At 44.8% G+C, this 22,124-nt stretch overlaps 1 protein-coding gene across 5 annotated transcripts in view; it reads right to left on the bottom strand.

Annotated features, from left to right (window-relative positions):
- The window catches only part of CRYBG1 (crystallin beta-gamma domain containing 1), a 785,716-nt gene that overhangs the window by 372,767 nt on the left and 390,825 nt on the right, over positions 1-22,124 (bottom strand). Inside the window, exon 1 of one of the 5 annotated variants that reach the window (XM_069235433.1) lies at positions 10,008-10,273. The exons of 3 other annotated variants lie outside the window; for them this stretch is intronic. In XM_069235433.1, the coding sequence (XP_069091534.1) occupies positions 10,008-10,010 (3 nt within the window). In that variant the 5' untranslated portion in view covers positions 10,011-10,273. Of the gene's footprint in view, positions 1-3,190; positions 3,236-10,007; positions 10,274-22,124 lie in introns of those variants that run through there. One more of the 5 variants, XM_069235432.1, reaches the window with a different exon arrangement.

Raw genomic sequence — 22,124 nt, 5'->3', positions numbered from 1 at the left:
TGTAGGAATATGATATCGTAATTCTCAACATAGGAACACCATACCACATCCTCAAGGTTCCTGGCTAAGCCAGCTATATTCCAAGATATCAATCTAATATTTGTTTTCCCTTTTACACAGGGTGAATCTAATACTATTGGTAGGTTGTCGTTTTCTATAACATCTTCTAGTTCAACAAAAGGATTTAACTCTTTGTCTTGATTATAATCTTTACTAACGTCATTAACCTCCATAGTCACTGTGAGGCACTTATCAGGTACGCCCAAACTGATTACCTCACTCAAAATAGAATAAGGGGATTTAACGCAATTTACCAATTTAACTGTCCATGAATTTCTGGGGCTCGAAGGTACTATAAGTTTCGGTTCTAAATATTCTATACTCTGTTTTTGTTCCCACGTCCGGGTGTATACTAACATTTCTGTGATAGATTCCCCTACTCGTGGGAGTCAATCGTTTTCATCCAAAGTACTCAGTACCGAAAATCTATTTTCAATTGGAATATAAAGATTTGCGTTTCTTCTATTAGTCAAGAGTCTGTGTGTTTTAGAAAACTCTGATATACTGGCTAAATGTCTATAAAAATAACCCAGAGAATGCACACCCACGTCAGACTCCTCTACATCCAAAGAAGCTGCTCTAAGAAGAACAGTCGCAACATGTTGAGGGTGCCTAATGTTAATAATTACACAATCCCCCTTACATTTTTTCTTCGTGTTGCCGATCCATGATACCCGTCTAGTGGACAGTATATGATCGGATAGATGTGGGGGGAAACCACAATTTTTGTTTAACCAAGCAACTGATTTCCGTTTGAGAGAATCATGTGATTCCTCACGGAAATTCATTGCTGTTGGGTCTAAGGGAGGAACATTCGAAAGGACTATGACATATGGTTCACAATCAGGTGGAAGATTAATATGATTTGGTCTGTTCACGGGAGTAGTGTACCTCACGATATTAGATGCAGCTGCTTTTATATGTGGGGTACTATCCACCATACATGGTGGCTCCCTAGATTCTGGTAAACATGACCTCTGTGCTACAACCAATTGTGCAGAGTTACCGGGATGGACGGGTAACTCAGATTGTTTCATAGTCTGTTCCTTACACATCTTATCTAAAAGACCACCCAACCTAGATACCTCCGTAGATAACAATTCAATTTTTTCCATAAGAGGTTTAGTCATATGGTCTAGTTTTTCCTCAAATAGCTTAGCGATGTGAGCCAAGAGATCACAATTCACATCGTCCTTATTAATTATAATCTCGTTATTAGCTACATTACTTCTATGACCAAATTCTATCGTTGGTTTAAGATGTACGTTCCCCCGCTTAATTTGCGTTTTTCTGCATTTTCTAACAGCTCTCTTAGGAGGAGAGTGAGACAATGCGGACTCACTCGGGGGCTCCAATGGGTCTTGAATTGATGGTTCTAAAACTAAGGGTAAAATGGCTGAGTTTTCCAAAGGGAAAGCTTCAATATTAAGGGGATCCACCATAATAGAACTGCTGCCATCGTCTACAGAAGAAAATTTTTTTGAGGTGGACCCCTTCCCTAAGGATTTCCTTCTATCAATGTTTATCTTGCTCACCATTTTAACCAAATAATTATCCAGGGTGGAAATATTTTTAGCCATTCTACACCACCCTCACGTATATAACAACCACTACTAGTATTGATAAAATACTCGATGGACTGTCTAGTATTTATAGCCCTGCCCTACACAAAACGTTTATATCGTAACAAAGTATAGGGCGCCTACATATATCAGCAATAACACAAAACAACAAGTATATCTGACCCAGAAGGCACAATAACTAAATGGAGCCCAAGTATACAGCTTACTAAAGCATTGACAGATTAGATAGAAGCAATTAACAGCTTAGCGAATTGGCCCAACCCGACCCCTTCCGGCCCCCTAACGGCCACACAACGGCCCGCCCTTTGCCCGGGCTTAGCCCGGCGCGGTCCCGCGAGGCGGGGGACAGGATCAGCTTAATAGCGCCTTCGGGCGCGCAAAATGCGTTGGTTCCGCTTCCGGGGTGCAAGGGGACCTGGGTAATGTAGTCCCGTCCTGTCCCGTCAAACGTTCCCCCCACACAGCGGTCGCGATGTCAGGCGACAGCGGGGGGGAGACGTGGAGGCCAGCAGAAGGAACAGCAGCCCCGAGGACCACAGGGGCACACAGGTATGCAGCACGATGCGGGCGTAGGTAAATTCTGCAATCAGCCCCCGCTCAGCCAGGGGCAGGATCAGTTTAATAGCGCCTTCGGGCACGCAAAATGCGTTGATTCCGCTTCCGGGGTGCAAGGGGACCTGGGTAATGTAGTCCTGTCCCGTCAAACATTCCCCCCACACAGCGGTCGCGATGTCAGGAGACGGCGGGGGGAGACGTGGAGGCCAGCAGAAGGAACAGCAGCCCCGAGGACCACAGGGGCACACAGGTATGCAGCACGATGCGGGCGTAGGTAAATTCTGCAATCAGCCCCGCTCAGCCAGGGGCAGGATCAGTTTAATAACGCCTTCGGGCGCGCAAAATGCGTTGGTTCCGCTTCCGGGGTGCAAGGGGACCTGGGTAATGTAGTCCCGTCCTGTCCCGTCAAACGTTCCCCCCACACAGCGGTCGCGATGTCAGGCGACGGCGGGGGGGGAGACGTGGAGGCCAACAACTCAAAGGAAGTGAGTGTTAGAGTCCTTAGTCTAATCTTTTCAAAAGACCAGTCCACGATATATGATTGTCAACATTTCTGACGATTCTGTTAACTACTCTAAAGGTAGACATAGAGATCGTGGCATAAGAAGCTGGAGAATAACACTCGGCATTGTAACCCTGTGACACACTGTATATTTCATCTGTAAAGCCGTGGTTCTGTTTGTTTTGTGTTAGTCATTCTTTTCTTTCTTTTGCTACCAATACAGTATGTAGAAGCAACGTGTTTTCAATAAAATTATACAAAAACATATACAGCGTATATTTTCAATAACAAAGCAATACATAAAAAATCCTTAAACCTTCATAGAGAGACTGTCATTTCAGCATTTATCCAGGACAGCAAAATATCTATAAACTTGACAACCTTTGCATAAGCAGTTTTGCTAAATCTATGTAGACAGAACAAAAAAAAAAACGCCATTCATAGTTAAAAGTTTCTTTAGATAAAAAAAAGAGTTGCCACAATTACTTACTTTGGAGTCCACCAACGGCAGAAATGGCATATGTGATAATATATACAGACAACCTGCAAGAGATGTAGCCAGAGACCAATTAACTACATTTAGCCTGCGCAAGGGACCCCTTCCAACTTATTCTAAGTTTGATATTTTCAAGCATAAAAACTTACAGATTTAAATATTTCCCTCCGATCAAACATCCACAGGCGCCTGCTGTATTAACAAATCAAAGAAAAAAAGACACATCTTCCCCTTAAAAATGTTCAGTATTGTACCCTATAAAAGGAATTAAAGGAGCAAACAAATCCTTTATCCATAGTTCATCAACCTCTCTACCTCCAGTAATTCAAACAAAGATCCAATGTCCCATCGGTCTTGCTGAAGATCCGACTACATTTTCATTAGTGTATCCACACCTTCTTTCTGTCTCTTTTACCTGTTGATATGTCCTGAGGGTAAAGTAACAACTTCAAACTTTTCTCCAACAGGACCCTTCGGGTAAACTTAGATTAATTTAATATTATCACATTTCCGAAACCAAAACCTATGATCCTAAAGGTAACATCTTGTTTGATAACAGTTAAGAAGGCACCAGTCTTTAAATATTTTGCTCCAAACAAGCTTGGCTCTCAGTGCCTGCTCTGCTCCAATGATGAGTTCATTAAGAGGAGGTTAAGCTAAGAAAAATAATAAGGGAACAAAATTAATAGTTGTCAAGCTTTGCTTCACTGGTAGAACTGAAACCTTGCAAAGATGGACTACACTGATCAGATGGCACTTAGTAGGCTGAGACATGTAGAGTGCAGCCACACATGGTTGTGTATATATATATATATATATATATATATATATATATATATATATATATATATACACACACATACACACACCCACAAACTCCCCCCTTCCAGCTAATAATCATCGATTTTGTCCGACTACTCCACCAACACTGATTCCATTCCATATCTGTAGTAAGATTCCTCCTGTTTGCATCAAAGTACAGGTGGGCTAGGATTACTCAGCTTCAAATCCCTTTCCTCTCAGTTGCCTGTTCTCAAACAAGATCCTTCTCACAGTAGAAGCTTCGCTACTTCCACCATCAATTAAGTGACTTTAGGCAAGCACACCATTTGGTCAGGGAAGGGGCAACGCACAACCTTGCAGCATCCAGGTTTGCACTAGTTACTGAGCCTTTCCAAAGAACAATCCTCCGAGATATCAATTCCTGAATCACATTTTCTGATTCAAGTCTGCCTGTTCCTGAAATCTGGGAAGATATTGATTTTAGCACCGCAAACTCTTTGTTGATGCCATTTTCAGGGAAAAAACCCACAACCTTTCTTCTGCAGCCCTTTTTACCCATGTTTGGCTAATTTCTTGGTCTCCTTCAGGGAAACCCACAAACGCTGGGTACCTCTAGAATCCCTAGCATGTTGGGAAAAAAGGACACAAATTTGGCGTGGGTAGCTTATGTGGACAAAAAGTTATGAGGGCCTAAGCACGAACTGCCCCAAATAGCCATTGAAAGGCCTGCCACCTGAGAGGGAAAATGCCTGGCAGCGAAGGGGTTAAGCCAAGTTTTTAGGTTTGAAATTAAAATATAGTTTCCATGGGTTGAAAAATGTACACCATCACGATGATACAGTGCTGCATTGCAATGTTTTATATTTAAATGAAAAATCAAAGACATTTTAGGTTTGTGAAAGAATACTGACACTGCCCTGTAAACGTCTTTGGGTCTTTTTAAACTTAGCAGCATTTACAGTAGACCACTTCCACTTTTAACAAATATTTGAGAACACACAATGCGTTTTTTTTTTTAAGATTGACATTACAATGGAAAATGTCTTCTTCACCTCAATTTCCAAACTAAATCCAGTGAAGTGTTCTATGTCATTGACACCACAGTGGATAATTATAAACTGGACATGGTCCCAATTACTAACAGAGGAAAAGTAGGTGGAATAACTAATTCCATTTCAAACCACTTTCACCAATCCATAATAGTTCAACTCCTTTCACACATAAATCATTTTCAGCACCTACCTCCCTAGCATTGTATCTGGCCCAAAAATGAAACTTTGTCCAACCAACCAAACCCTAACTATCTTGTGCATACACTGACATACACGAATAAGAAACATAGAGGCATGCAAACAAGTATATCAAGAGTTTGATGTTTGGACATTTGGAAACCACATCATACAAACAACTTAATTTTGAAAAGGGGGGAACAATTATTGACTTAAATACAATTTGGGCTACTAATGCAGCACAATTCTATCAAAAAGAAAAATGAGATAAGCTAGTCTGCAGCAATGATGTTTAACGAGCATTAGAAAGGCATTTGAAACACACATGTCTGGTCACATGACAACGAAAACAAATGGGAAACTAGATAAGAAATACAAAAAGAAGTAAAACATTATGTGATTAGTTCATAACAACATGTGCTATAAACATAGCCCAATACTACTAAACCCCACATAGAGTCTCTGCTGGCTGTTGGAAAGCAATATGTTCTAGTTCTTCTTCAAAGACATAACAGAGATTGAGATTGTTCCTCATCACCTCCATCTATATATTTCTACATAAAACAGATACATTTCTACATGGATATGTATGGCTGTTCTAAGAACTTGTATTTATGAGCTGTAGTTAGATAATTCTGAAATATGCCTTTATGTGGTCTGGCATGGTTTTTGACATTCGTAAACATATGCCGTAAGTATTTTTGACTTCTATGCTTCCACGTATGTCAAAGTACTTGATTAGATATAATAGCATTTGGACATGCACACCATCTATGGGGCTTTTTACAGTCCAACTGATTTGTTTTCCCCAGTGTTTCATGATGGTTTCTACCATATGATCATCTTGAATGATAACTGTTCTACATGATGACACAGTGGTGTAACAAACTGTCTGAAAACACATAAAAAGAAAAACAACGATGGAATTACTTTGTATTATGTTTATTAGATACAAACAAATAAGACTGGTTAGTATATTGTAAACATGTCACCTACTATGAAGTTATATGGCACTTGTTTAACTCACTTAACATTTACCTCTAGACTAAATACAATGTATTATTTCTGATACATGAAAAAATATAGTTAATATTGGTAAAAGGTTTTTAATCTTCTGAGACATTTGGTTAGTTCTGAAAATAACTTTTTTCCTTGTTTTTTCACAACCAACCACAAAACTAGTCTCAACAGGAAACAAGAGGACAACAAAAGCAAAAAACGAAGGCATTTGGGCAGGACACTGGTGAGCCATGACTAGCTCACGATAGATAGTCATATTTCTCGCTCCCACATTAATAGCAGAGGAGACAGTATATCGCTGTACTGCCATATTGCTCTATTATATCGCCATTCTGCCTGAAAAGATGTTTTGGCACTGCAGTACCCTGAGCAGGTCCTGGTGGAGGGACAGATGCACTGGGTGTTGCTGGAGGTGCTGATGCAGCAGAAGTTTAGAAGATGGTACCAGAGAGACCGATGCAGCGAGTGGTGCTGGAGGTGCTGCATGAAACAAACAAGTGGCTGATGCTGATCCTCCCTCTTCGGCCTCTTCTACCTCCTTCTGACGCCTTCTTTCTGCACAAGCCAACCTGGTAGAATGAACTGCCTGCTAATACGAAGTCCATATACGTGGATCAAAATGATCTCAGAATGTATGGCACTGCCCTCTCTCGGTGGGAAATCAAGTATTCCTCTGCACTTAATCTACAATTTCATTGGTTATAAAAGGCTTGCTTGGGTTTCTAAAAACGTAATATGGTGATGCCACTGAATTTGCACACCTAATGTATGCCTTTACACTTACCTGAAAGTCTAAGAACAGTAATTATTTCAACCTTAGAAAAATATCAGACATCTTTTCTTATGGTCTTACTTGAACCCTAAGCAGTTTCAGTCTTCCTCAAGTTTTAAACCAAGCCGACTTAAACAGGCAAAGCAAAGCATTATACAGTTCATGAATTGACATCTCTTGCCTGTCTTTCTGTCGGCTGGTACTGATAGCAGCCAGAAAGATGCATATACAGAACATTGGTACATCAATTAACAACTAGGCTGCCCCATCAAACCCTATCTGGGGGCAGTTATATTTTCCATTATCTTCCACCCCAGCCTTGGAAGCAGATCTCACTGCCCTTTAGTACTTTTTTTTATTTTACTGCTTTGTAGGGTATCACATGCTGGCATGAGGCTGCATCACAGAGTAACATTTGGTTACAAATGTAAACATTTCATAGGCAGTACAGTGTAATTCGGAGAACCAGGCCTAACTTTTATGGGGTAGGACAAAATAGTCAAAGGATAGCCAGAAGGGGAATGTCTTGAGTTGTGTTTATTGATGCCAGCTGTGTTTCCTGAATTCTGGCTTTGTGTTTGCGGTTCTATGTATTTGCACGGTTTCCAAGCACTTTGAAGTGGTAAAACACAGGGTGGCACCATATGAAGTAACTAAAGTAAATAAACAGATTTCAAAGGAAATGCAGGCTTGCTCTTCATCAGCCAACTGGGAAGGTTTAACCATAGATAACAGAGCATAAAGCCCGGTTTGTCACAAAAGATATTATGAATATAGGAGAAAAAATGATGTAATCCATCCTCGAAAAATATTTTTTTTAATCGTGAACATCTGATGTCTTTGTGAAGTTACAAATGCCCGCATGATATTAATATCAAGACAAAGTGGTTCCCAAAGAGTTATTTAAGAATTCATTCAAAAACGTTAGAACAACTACTGTATAAAATTCCTTATTGATGGTTTTGGGAGAGGAAATAGTACTCCATTTAATTAACGCAAATAGCATTTATGCAAGGCACCATTGGCGAAAAATATTCCCGCCAACATGGCAAGATGTATATCACAAAACTTGATATTAAAGGCAGCTTTTGCAAGTCATTCCTTTTGATGCAAGTGTCCTTTGCCGTGGGGCTTTTAAGCTACACACAGTAGCGTAGCGTGGGGGGGTGCAGGCGGGGGTGGGGGACGGCCGCACCGGGCGCAACATCTTGGAAGAGACTCGAGTGCTAAAATCCACAGGTTAGGGGGCGCAAATTACTTGCCTTGCCCCGGGTGCTGACAACCCACGCCACGCCACTGGCTACACATACATGTACAAAGTGAAAAGACATTTCCCAGAATGTAAAGTTCTATTTGCAAAAAAAGTCCAGACTGGCTGAAGGTGGCAGGCATGATACGGAGCTACTTAAAAAGCTGGAGCACACTGCAAACTGAACGGCTTGGTCCAAGGCTGGTGACTGTTAATGTACATGCAGGGCCAGTGAAGAGTTCTGTATTTAGACCATTGCGGAGAGGCAGATATCAGCTGGCTCCGTGTCAGGATGGTGCCATTCAGGCAACAGTACAAAGCATTCTGGGCTTGTATGCACATACTTATGACAAGCTGAGTAAAACTACATGTCCCGTCATGCTTAGAGCTGTTGGTTGAAAATGAGGACTGGCTGAAAGATATCCCCCATGAGGCGGGGCCAGTTGACAGCCATGCGGAGAATGACATCCACGAGAGGTGTTTTTCCTCTTTGCGCCTCAAATATCAAAACCCCCTGACAAAAGGCAATTGTTTATTTCACTCTATTTTCAGTCACCTTTGGACCTTCGACTTTTAATGCCAATGGAGGTGTCAACCAGAGTTGCCCATAATGATGGTCATGTGAAGGAAACTTGTCCTGGAAGCTCTCATTCTGCCAGGGACAGGAGACTCAATCAGACAGTAGCTTTCATCAAGTGCAGAAGGAAATTGTGGAGGTGAATTGCTTGGTATCCTGGACAGTTGGACCACTCGACCCCTACTTTATGATATTTTATGCTGTATTAGCCCCAGGGACTACTAGACAAAAAAGTTGACACATGTATCCTTCAGTTACCATGAGCGGTGCAAAAAAAAAAAAAAGATCCACTTACATATTTTAGCAGAATACAATGCCAACCGCTCTCCCCAACCCCCCAACTCGCCTCCTAGATAAACACGAAAGTAGTGAAAGTGGCTTAACTTGTCCAGTGGAGAAATACATCTCAACTTCTCAGGGGCATAACAAGGGCACCCGCAGTCCCCGTGGTGCCAGGGGAGTGGAGGGGGCCTCGGCACAGCACCTGGCCTGAGTGAGTCCGGAGGTGGGGGCTGCATGTGCTGTGCACGGGGCCCCCTTCCAGTTTCGTTACGTCACTGCATCGTCTGGTTGACATTTGGAACCATTCCCACAAACAAACGCTGGCTCGTGTGCATTCAGAACTGTGAAGACAGCTCTGGAAGCGGTTCCTCCCAGGTATTTCAACACAGCCAGCCACAGGCAAGCAAGGCAGAGTAAGCTTCCCATGAAGCAAACCAGCGGCACTGGGGAAACACGTTCCTACACCTTGCGCAAAGGCTCTCTGAAATCCTACACTGTCAAGACGATTCCTGGTGGCGATGATCTGTTATCAAAACCGACAAACGTGAAAGATCGAAGATTTGTTTTTCTACGAATACATTTATCCCAGACATGTTTCCAACTCCCGTCACACCTCCAGAAACACAAACAGACAAGTACGGCAACCGGCAGGAGCCACAATGGAACGTCTGTTAGCCCAATAGTCCCAGATTCCCAGCGGACCCAATCTGCCAATCTAAATAAATGAGCAGCGCACTTTTCTAATCCGTGCCAGCTACGACACACGCGCCCAAACGCACCTCTGGAGGCTCCTTTCTGCGCAATAGCAGCTTTCAGCACTCGAACAACTCTGACATCTAGGCATTTTTTTCTGCCATAGAAAATCTCTGTAAAAAAGTTGAAAGTTAATAGTGTCCTACCATGATGAACGTGGAGTCCGCCGGGAGCCCCCGGAGCACACAGAAATTCTGGTGACAAATGCTGCTGTTGCTGCGGTGCGAGTCTGCTCAGTACAACAAAAGACTCATCCTGGGTGCCCGCACCTCCACAGGCTCCTCCTGGAGTCTATAAAAACACTTCAGCCGGTGCGACGAACCGGCCGCATGGGCGCCCCAAGCACGGTGCAGCCGCACGGACAGGGCGCAAAAGTGTGCCCGCCCGGCTGTGGTTTCCCTGCCAGTGGACACAGACCTCGATGGGGCTGCCTGCGGCTGCACGGCGAAGCAGGGGTTAACGAGGTGCGTCTTTTGTGTGGGTGTGACAGCAAAAAAAATTCAAGTCTGCTGTAAGTGAAGTGCAGGAAGCGGGAAGGAGGGGGTAGGGGATGAGAACCAACAGACTCCTGTCAGAGCCTGGCACAGATGCCCGACAGTGGTACCTAAGTGCCATGCTTGCCTCGGGTGGTTCTGCGCCATTCTGGAGGTGCTGCTCGCAGCCTCACTTCCAAACCTAGCAATTGGATAAGTTTGTTGTACCTGGGCTCTGACAGGTACCTTTGTTATCTCATGAGAAACAACTCGAGGCAGTGGATAGCAGAAGTAACATGACAGAAAGAGGCGCTATACTCCCAGGCGTGCCCCGTCATGTGTATTTAGTCTGGGAAAGATGATGCACCGTGTAGACACTTACTTTTTTGCAGATTTATATAAGCCCACATTCGACCTCTTTACACGAGCACCAGTTACTTTACTCGAGGTCAGATTACTTTTCTTCTTTAGGGACGGGGAGATGAAGTGAGTTGCCCAGAATCACACAGGATGTTGAGTAGACGCCGAGACTCGAATCATATCCCCCAGTTCCAAAATCGGCTCCCACACTATTTGCGCAAACTTTGTTGGCTCATGATAAGGGCAGAAGCTTTAAACAACTAAGAATGTACCATGAAGTGTAACTACCCACCCTAGGTTCATTTATTTGAGAATACGTACACACTGTGTGCAGCAGAAAGTCACATTAATGTCAAAGCACCGTCAGAAACATGAACTGCTCGTTCTCTCACTGGCCCCTTCCACGAGTTTTCCGTTGGTTTGGCGCTCCATTTTGAAAACTTGTTGGAAATGTACCAAACGCCCCTCGCGCTGCAGGCTCGCCGATTGCAAGCCGACAGAAACAAGAGCTCATCCAAGCGGGGAGGCTGCCCTTGTGATTCTAACTGCGTGTATTACTGGGAGGATGTTTAGACCAACAACAAAGGCTGTGCTCAACATTCCCAAGTGAATTCCCGCTCCCCACCCACACCTGAAGGCGGTGCTCGGCACAGAATACGGCGAGCAGCCTCTGCAGGAAAAGGCGGCAAAGGCAGAGCCATGCTCCCATCCCCCAGTGACAGCCAGCGAGCACATTCCTCTGCCCTGTGACAGGTTTTCAACCAGGACTGAGGCGTCCAACTTTAATTAGATAGCAACAGGCCGCTACTTCTTGTAGTAACCGACAGGCCAACTGCCCGCCGTAATGGGAAGGCGCCGTATCTATGTGTGACTGAGTCACTCCGAGTTTCATTGTCACAGTGAAGAATGAATGGGCTTTAGAATGAAAGGGCAGGCGACGAGGCCTCTTGCCCCAGATACAAACCCCGCATTCCACTGCTACCGTGACATCTCCGCAGGCCCGCCAGGCACCACGTGTGCAGGCCTGGCGTTAGGTTGCCAAAGCAGCTCTTGTAAACAAAGCAGTGCACTGGTTGTGTTTAGTTAGACGCTTCAAAAATATGCAGGGCTGCAGTTTTGTTTCTATGAAGAGGGTTATGTGTAACTAGATTCTTTCTTCATAATTCACTGTATACGTCCCCCTGTACCTTTGGTCTAATATTAAAATTGCAGTTTGCGGCGCCACGTTAAATACAAATTATAGGAAATCATAGTTTTACCTTTAAGTGGAACTACGAAATGTATCGATTAAAAGTAGAGGTGTTTTTTTTAATGACGGACATCCGAAGTTACACAACTATTACAAAGTGATGCCTCTTTGGTGCCTGTATTTTTTATGAATGTCCAAGTATTGTGGAGAAATTCTGCTCATGGATCCGGGCTTACTGTTTGGGTAGGCGCCAGTAGTGTGACAGACATTTAAATAAAAGTAATGGAGCCCCAATGTAATGCATATTTATGGTGCTCTGAAATTCTTGCTATCTTTGGCATTGCTTGTTTACTTATACACATGCCACCCTTCCTCTGCCCAGTGCCACGCTCTTTTAATAACAGCAACGTGTTAGCTTGCTGTATGCGTGTGGAGCCCTTGTTTAATGACAGCATGGATTCTGACAGCCTGCATGGGTCTCCTGCCTTGTGGATGAGACTGCAGAGTAGTGGCCCTTCCACTGCAGGGTAGTGGCCCTTCCACTGCAGGAGTGAATGTTTCCACACTGGAGGCAAAGGTAGGCAAGCATGGTGGAGGCCAGGACACTAATGTGTACCAACATAGTTATCTTCTGGTCTCTGTGTTCTGCATTCATTTTACGCCTCCTTGGCCAAACAGCACATACCATGTACTTTCCTGCATCCTCTTAAAGTCTAAATCTATTTCCACCTCCCATCTGAAGTAACCAGGCCTCCGTAAGTGCATTAGTTCACGTGTTTAGTTTGTAACCATTGTTAAACTCTTGTAAGCCAATTTAGGGCTTGTCTGAAATCAAGGGATTATTGTGATAAAGACATCTCAGTAATTCTACCAAAACGTCTGGACCTACCTGTTCAAAAGATGGGGACGGGTGAGGATTGTTGCAGCAACAATTTGTGAACTCTCTTTCATGCTTGTCTCTTGAACGGCTTGAAAAAGTGCACTTACATCACCTCAATACTGAAGGAACTACATTAGCCCCCTCTCCAATCCTGCATCATCTTCAAGACCAGCTGCATCACCGTTGTGACCATCAGAAAGAGCAGCCTTAACACTGAGCTGAGAAAATGATCATGTTAGGGACAGTGTCAAACCAGGAGCCAGGAAACTGCAAGAATAGATTAAAAGAAACTCAAGAAATACACTCTAGGCAGTTGTTAGAAATGGAGTCTCTAGTTGGCAGAGGTTTGCACCCTGTCCAAGTAGGGACTGTCATTCTAGTCAGGGTAAGTCAGATACAGTACAAATCAAAAAATGCACACACGATTCCAAAAAGAGGGTTTCTTTTAGACCAATAGGTTCTGCAAACCAAGGAAGATAAAAATTCGAAGCAAGAGCCCTCACTCACCTGCTGGTGACATTCTTCATCATAGGGCTATGCTCCTCGTCAGGCCGGCGCTGCAATGCCTGACGGGCCCCACGTGGGGGCTCTTTGCCGGAGATCTTTTTAGAGGAAAATGCACAACCGGTCAAAAGCAAAAAATCGAGGATTGGTATAGAAATGGTTAAAAATGCCTAGAGGTAAAATATGTTCAAATATTTAATTCTATGCTAATACCTCTGACAAGATTAAAAACAATAAATAGGGATATAGTAAAATAATGTCTACACTCCCCATAAAAAAGAAGAATTTCTAATTACAGCTACTAGCTCTCACATTGGGGAGTAGTAAGAACGAAAAAAGTAAACACAGGGTCCCCTGTGTTACTCTCCATCACAGGTCAACATGTTTCTCGCTGGTTTTTAGTCAATACATGATCTTATGCGATTCGTCAGGACCTTAAAGACGTACCTAATCCTTTAAACACTTGGACATCCCATACTAGGGAGGACAAAGCCCTCCAAAAATTAAATGCAGGGCCTCATCGGGGAAAGCATCTAGATGAAGCAATCCACTGTGGTTTTTCAGTGAATCCGACCGTGCCGGACGACCTACTTGAATTAATGCTCCCCGGAACTAGGTTGATGTAGAGTAACACAGGGGACCCTGTGTTTACTTTTTTCGTTCTTACTACTCCCCAATGTGAGAGCTAGTAGCTGTAATTAGAAATTCTTCTTTTTTTATGGGGAGTGTAGACATTATTTTACTATATCCCTATTTATTGTTTTTAATCTTGTCAGAGGTATTAGCATTGAATTAAATATTTGAACATATTTTACCTCTAGGCATTTTTAACCATTTCTATACCAATTCTCGATTTTTTGCCTTTGACCGGTTGTGCATTTTCCTCTAAAAAGATCTCCGGCAAAGAGCCCCCACGTGGGGCCCGTCAGGCATTGCAGCGCCGGCCTGACGAGGAGCATAGCTCTATGATGAAGCATGTCACCAGCAGGTGAGTGAGGGCTCTTGCTTCGAATTTTTATCTTCCTTGGTTTGCAGAACCTATTGGTCTAAAAGAAACCCTCTTTTTGGAATCGTGTGTGCATTTTTTGATTTGTACTGTATTGGGAGTTTCACACACAGGACCAGGAGTCTGTCCTCCGAATATCCCACATTGGCCCCTCCTCTTGTTGTTTTTTGATAAGTCAGATACACCCTATATTAGCCTGCTCTCACCCTCCGGTAGCTTGGCGCAGAGCAGGCGGGCTTAATTTAAGATGCAATATGCAAAATATTGGAGAAATCCCCCGACAATAATTATAGTGGGACACAACAAAAGAAAGAGAGCTCCACACAGATTTATATAAAAAATAAGCATGTTTTTATAGTTGTTGAAAAAATCACAATCTAAGTAACCAAATCCACTTAATAAATCACTCAAGGTTATCCTCAAAAGCTGACATGAAGTGCGGTGCTGTAAGTGTTAATGGGGAAAGAGAACTTATAGTAATTTCAGGAAGTCTTTAAAGCAGGCAAGAGACTGTTAATGGTCGCTGCCCACAGGGGTTTGTTGAAGTAGTTCAAGCAGGCCAGATGTTAGCTGCCGGTCAACAGTGGTCACCCGAGGCCCCCCCCCCCTCTTCACTCAGTACCTTCTAGTGTCTCAACATCTGCTTCTGGGACTCTGTGGTATTGCCGACGTTTCGATGGTAGCCAGAGAGACCACTCCATCGAAGGGGACCGTGCTGGAGGGGGATTCTTGAGGGGCGGCAGCCGCTGGATATTGCCTGTTTGATCAGCAGGGACGCATTGCAGAATCCGTATGGTGTTTAGGGCGGGGGCAGAGGGTGTCTTCTCTCGACCTTCTAGGTCCAAGGCGTAGGGCCGGGAGAAGGCAGTCAGCAGGGACAAAGGAGCACCAAGTAGAACATATCCCAGGTGTTGAAGGAGAGGGGCCGCGCTGGGGGGATCCCAAGGAGCGGCATCTCTGGGGCCAGCTGGCTAAGTTGAGAGGCCGTGCTGCAAGATTCCCTCAGTGTGGCGGCGGCCAGGGAAGTCAGCTGTCAGTGTCTTCACTCACCACTCCCGCTGTAGGTAGCCTGGTCGTTTCTCGGTCCCAGGTGACTCCCAAATAAATAAAGAGATCGCCACGCCAAATCCTCTACCCAGTCACTCGCAATGTACGGAGTCCGACATGAAGCTTACGATCTACATGGAGCAGAGCACTGGAGTTAGGTCAGTCAGTCTTTTAGCAGGGAAATTATTGGAGACTGGAAAGACAGGGCATGCCTGCAGGGCCCTGGAGACACTGGTGATGCTTCTTAGCAGTTGAATCTACCGGGCAGAGGTTGGCAGGCAACAGGACAACTCAGCACATCAGGCAGTGGTTCCTGGGAACAGTCAGCACAGTTTCATGGCAATCCTCTTCGTGCAGCAGCCCTTACTCCAGGAAGAGATTCTTCTGAGTCCAGCAGTGATCTCTTGAGTGGGTCAAGAGGCCTACTACTTATAGAGGAAAGTGCCTTTGATGTGGGGGTTGACCAACAAAGGATGCTTGTAAAGTGCGCAGGTCCCCCTTTCAAGTCAGTCTCGGCCCCAGACAGCTAGTGGGAGGTAATCAGCCCTCTTGTGTGGACCCCAGCCCTTACCCTTTGAGATGTAAGTGTGGGATCCTACCAACCCGCCCTCCCCAGGAAGACCCATCAGTATGCAAATGAATGCAGATATGGCTGAGTTGTCAGTGTCTCAAGGGAATGCACAAGTGGAACTGTCACCCACCCCAAGCCAGACGTACTGGAGAGGGGATGTAGACTTACAGGGCAATGGGTGCGGAGAAATTCCCACTTTCTAAAAGTGGTATTTCTAAAATAGTTGCAATAAATCCGTCTTCACTAGTAAAGAGGATTTATTATTACTACTTCAGTGGTACTAAACATGACCCAGCCACTCCTCTCAGACCAGGGATTACAACTTAAAGTTATTATCTGGAATTCCAAATGTTGGTCCATGAGAGGGGTAGACCTCACAGTGATGAAAAATCACTTGAGGGGTTTTTCATTACCAGGACATAGAGACTGGAAGGTATATGTCCTGCCTTTTTACTTACATGGCACCCTTCCCTCAGGTCTCCCTAGGCCCTATCTGAGGAGTGACTTATGTGTAATAAAAGGGGAATTTAGGGCTTGGCAAGAGGTTTTTAAATGCCAAGTTGGGGTGGCAGTGAAACTGCACACACAGGCTCTGAAGTGGCAGGCTTGAGACATGGTTAAGGGGCTACTTGGGTGGGTGGCACAATCAGTGCTGCAGGCCCACTAGTAGCATTTAATTTACAGGCCCTTGGTATGTGATTTACCACTCTTCAAGGGACTCTCAGGTAAATTAAATATGTCAATTGTGGTACACCCAGGTTACCATGGTTTAGGGGAGAACACCTGCACTTTAACACTGGTAAAATGCTCAGAGTCCTAAGGCCAACAAAAAGATACAAAAACAAAACATGAGATATAGGCAAAAAGTCTTGTGTAAGACCACCCTAAAGATGCCAGGTCTAACTGCAGTTGGTTTATTTGCCTTACATTGGCTCTGGCAGGTGAAAGGGGACCCAGAACTGGGGGACCTCTATTTAATAACATGGAAAACATGAACACAGTGCTTTGCATCAATATAGCCTTAGAACCCGCCGTAGCGGGCTCTACCGGCTATTAAAGGCCCGCTCCCGTGAAAGGGCCTTTAATAGCCGGTAGAGCCAGCTACGGTGGGTTCTAAGGCTATTAGAACATTCTGCCACTCAGGGCAGAATGTTCTATTAAAAAAAAAACTGCTCACGGAGCCCGAGGGGATTAAAATCCCCTCGGGCTCCGTGAGGCTTTGTTCACAGCTATTGCTGTGAACAAAGCGAACATTGGAATGTTGGCGCTGCGGGCTTTTACCGGCCTGTAAAAGCCTGCAGCACTCCATTGTCTTCAATGGACATGCCAACATTCCAATGTTCTAATCTGTCTTAAATAATTACATCCAAGGTCTATATTTTTCAGCAGTACAGGAGGTTAAGAATCAGTGTGAACACTGGAGCATTGATAAGGTCTGGACATTGTCTTCCAGCATGACCATGTATTTGCAAGCCATCTACTGGTTCCCCAAATATAGTACACAATTGAAGGTCAGTTAGTGTATGCATACTGTATTGCATTCTTATTTATATAGCATGTCATGGAGTGTCTTCAAGGTGTGGAATGTGGATTCGATTACTTGGTTGACGTGGCATCATAGGGAGGGCTGACTACAAAATAATTCTTAAGTTCCTAAGTTATGTAGCATCAGATGAGGTTGTTGATGGCATTTCTGTTTCTTCAGTTACATTTGTTATTGGGTTGTAGTTTTTCCATTCACTGCATTTAGGATTGCAGTTTTTGAGGCGTTGAGTTTGGCTCTCCATCATCCATTGGTCAGTGGCTTTGAGGCAGTCATCTAACTTTGGCTTATTCAGTTTGAGGATTATTTGGATATTGTCAGCATAGCCGTAGCATGTGAGGTTGAAAGAACAGATGCAGCCTGGGAGATGTGAGAGGAACCACTTTGTTGATTATTTCTGAATAATATTAATGGAGTTGATTAACTTTCATAAGAGGGCCCAGTGGTTGTTTGGCAGACAAATATAAACAAACTGCATCCATATTAAGATTTTACATGGGCTGTTTAATGTATTTGTGCAGGAGGCTGGTGGGGAGCTCAGTACGATGGGAAGATTGAACTCAAAGTTGATGATCACTCCAGATAGTGAGATAGTTCCTTATCGCTGAGGTCACTCCTTTAGGAGCTATGATGACATCTAGAGTATGGCAAGCCAGCTGAGTTGATCCAGTGACTGTTTGGTGGAGATTAAGAGCTTCAAGGTTAGAGATGTTGTATGATGCGGTTCGGTGTTGTCTATGTGGGCCATATTTGATTACTTGTATATACCGTCTGGCGCTGTGTCATTTGCTTGGGTACGAAAAGTAAGGTCAGCTCAATCAGACCTTCCATAAAACATGGTCTGTATGGTGGGCAAAGTATATGTAAAGCTTTTAGACACCCTAAACACTTTCATAGAGATTGAAGAATTTGCCATAATGATGTTTTATCAACATTAGGTACATCTTACATAGTCAAGAGACTTTTTCCTAAGCCCAATTTCAAAATATCTTTTACCATCAACAATTTGTCTTTGATGCAATAGGTCTCGTCTTTAGTCCAGATAAGCAATTTCAGAAATTATCACATTTACGTTAATCAATACCATCAATCAATAACTGCGTATTTGTATAGCACTGCTATTCACCTGTGAGGTTATCCAGGAACTCGAAATGCTGGGCTCGGTAAAAAGCCAGGTCGTGAGGTTCTTTCTGAAGTCTGTCAGGGAGGGTGATGTCCAGAGGCGGAGGGGAAGGCTGTTCCAGAACTTGGTGGTGAGGCAGGAGAAGGAACAACCTCCACTGTAGTTTGGGTAGATGCACAGTGTCTGTGTGATGGAGGAGGAGCAAAGTTGTCTGGAGAGTTGGTGGAAATTCAGGCTGTGGTTGATGTTTGCTGGTCCTTGGTTGTGGAGGGCTTTGTAGGCGTGTCATCATCTTGAATTGGCATCTTTTCCGGATGGTGAGACAATGGAGGTTTCTGAGGTGGGGGTGATGTGGGTCCATTTGTGTAGTTTGAGGATGAGTTTGGCCATTGTGTTCTGTATTTTATGGAGTATCTTCATGACTTGGGTGGTGGTTCCTGCTTATAGTGCGCTGCCGCAGTCCAGCCGGCTGGTGACTAGGGCTTGAGTGACGGTTTTCTTCGTGTCAATGGGGAGCTATTTGAGATTCTTTTGAGCATGTGGAAAGTGTGGAAGCAGGCGGCATAGACTGCATTAATCTGTCATTTCATGGTGAGCTTGCTGTCCAGGATGATACAGAGGTTGCTTGAGTGGGTTTGAGTTCTGAGGTGTCGTTCCATGGGGAGGTGTTGTTCCCAAAGATCAGTAGTTCAGTCTTGTCAGTGTTGAGCTTCAGACAGCTGGTCTTCATCCATTCGGTGACATTCTTCATGCAGTTGTGGAAGCTGGTCTTCATGGTGGAGGGGTCTGCTGAGAGCGAGAGGATCAGCTGGCTGTCTTCACCGTAGGAGATGATGTTGAGATCATGTGTTCACACAATGCCGGTTAGAAGTGACATGTAGGTGTTGAAGAGGGTGGGGTTGCGGAATGAATGTTGAGGGATGTGGCACGTGGTGCTCTTTGGTTCCAATGGTACCATTCACTTTCAACTAATGTAAGGGCTGATGTGCCGTGAGATACGGAAAAACTCCAATTACAATCATCTGAAATCGTAGCACAACTTAACACAAGGTCTGTAAACTTCCCAGCAACTCATTAGATCAAGTATCCTGTGTAAGAAAGTTCAACAAACTGGTAGCAAAAAGTTACCCCAAAATACTGCAAACATATTTCCACATTTCACAAAATCGACTCCTACCCATTCTCTCATTGTTTCCACAATACTTTTTTCACCAGATACTTCAATACTATTTAGTCCCATATGTGCTAGCAAACACAAAGATCGATAAAACAAACAGACACTCAAATGGCCAAAACCAGTGTCTCAAGTGCCAGACCAAACAATTAATGTTGGAGGAAAAAAATAAACTAAGCAGAGTTGATAAATAGTGAAGGTCATAAATAGATGTACATATGTCTTAACAGAACTGTCTCATTTGCACACGAAAGTGCAGAATGATGATGCCAATGCTCCACTGCTAATGACTATTGCTTGTTTTCGTGGACCAGCACTGCGGGCAGTTGCACTTAATTCATATTGCGATTTACAGCTCATGCAACGAACAGCTGACGTGCTGGGGTTACTATATATGTTGAGAAATCTTACAAGTAACAAACAGGTTGATGTGGGTTGGACTGAACTATAGGGCAATCAGGCAGTGCCCGATGGGCTGGCCTGAAAAGTCGGTGTGAGGACGGTTTTTGGCTGTTTGTGGGCCTGTTTTATGGTCTGCTGGGCTGGTTTTTACTGTTGATTGATCATCGAGAAAATCGTCAATACTCAGCTCACTCGTTACCTCGAAGACAACAACATCCTCGACCCCTCCCAGTCCGGCTTCAGATGCAACCACAGCACAGAAACCGCCCTCCTCGCCACCACAGACGACATCAGAAGCCACCTCGACAATGGAGAAACATCAGCCCTCATCCTCCTAGAGCTATCAGCCGCCTTTGACACCGTCTGTCACCACACCCTAAAATCCCGCCTCCACGCAGCAGGAATCCAGGACCAGGCCCTCAAATGGACCGCATCCTTCCTCGCCGGCAGAACCCAAAGAGTCTGCCTCCCCCGTACCAATCCAAAGCCTTCAACATCATCTGCGGCGTACCCCAGGGCTCATCCCTCAGCCCGACGCTGTTCAACAGCTACATGGCCACCCTCGCACAAGTGGACCGCCAGCACAACCTCAACATCATCCCCTACGCCGACAACACCCAACTCATCCTCTCCCTCCTCACCAAGGACCCGCACACCGCCAAAACCAACCTCCACGAGGGACTAAAAGCCATTGCCGACTGGATGAGAGACAGCCGGCTAAAACTGAACTCGCACAAAACAGAGGTCCTCATCCTTGGGCGCACCCCCTCCGCCTGGGACAACTCATGGTGGCCGTCCACGCTGGGTCCCCCACCGACACCCACCGACAGCGCACAAAACCTCGGCTTCACCCTCGACTCCTCACTCTCCATGTCAAAGCAGGTCAGCGCCATCTCCTCCTCCTGCTACAACACCCTCTGCATGCTTCGCAGAGTTTACAAATGGATCCCAACAGAAACAAGAAAAACAGTAACCCAGGCCCTCGTCAGCAGCAGACTCGACTACGGCAACGCCTTCTACACCCGTATCTCAGCCAAACTCCTCCAACGCATCCAAAACGCCTCCGCCTGACTCATCCTCAACATCCCTCGCCACTGTCACATCACCCCCCACCTAGGAGACCTTCACTGGCTCCCCGTCAACAAGAGGATCACCTTCAAGCTCCTCACCCACGCACACAAGGCACTCCACAACACCAGACCATCATACCTGAACAACAGACTCAGCTTCTACACCCCCACCTGGCATCTCCGCTCCGCTAACCTCGCCCTCGCCTCCATCCCCCGCATCCGACGCAAATCTTCCGGCGGCAGATCATTCTCGTACCTCGCCGCCAAGACATGGAACACCCTCCCGCCGGATCTACGACAGACCCAGGACCTTCTTTCCTTCAGAAAACTCATCAAGACTTGGCTCTTCGAGCAGTAGCAGCCCCCCCCCCCCCCATTGATTGATTTCTCTGATATTAAAACAAGCATTGCATGCAGCAAGATCAAATCCACACATTCTTTCTTATCTTCCGAAACACTTACACAACGTGTCTTTGCAAGCTCAACACTGCCCCATTTTACAAACAAGGGCCACACTTTTTTAGCTAGCTAACTGGTGGTAATTCTGGCGTGGGGGCGGTGGGTCGTTTAGTCCCAGGACTGTATTCTGTCCTAGTCCGACCTTGGGTTGATACAGTTACTACGGATTTAAGCTGGTGAAAAGATAAAAGACCAGTCAACCATCGCTATCAGAAGCTGGAGTAGCCCGGGAACACTTCTTGTAATGAAACTGAACTGTGGGTGGGGTGGTCAGCTGTCAGTCTTTTGTCCACAGAATACGCCACAGAATATTTTGGGACTATGCAAAATATAACACTTAAAAAACTCTACTGAATAAGCATTATTTCAAAGAACGTCATCCAAAGTAGCCAAAAATCACTCATAGACACAACCTGAAACTGGCCTAATTCGTGTTTGCACCCATTCTTAGTTCTGTACTCC

Source organism: Pleurodeles waltl, chromosome 5, assembly GCF_031143425.1.
Source record: "Pleurodeles waltl isolate 20211129_DDA chromosome 5, aPleWal1.hap1.20221129, whole genome shotgun sequence".
NCBI lineage: Eukaryota > Metazoa > Chordata > Amphibia > Caudata > Salamandridae > Pleurodeles > Pleurodeles waltl.
The sequence above is the reverse complement of the archived record's forward strand: the minus strand, read 5'-3'. Positions and strand labels throughout refer to the sequence as shown.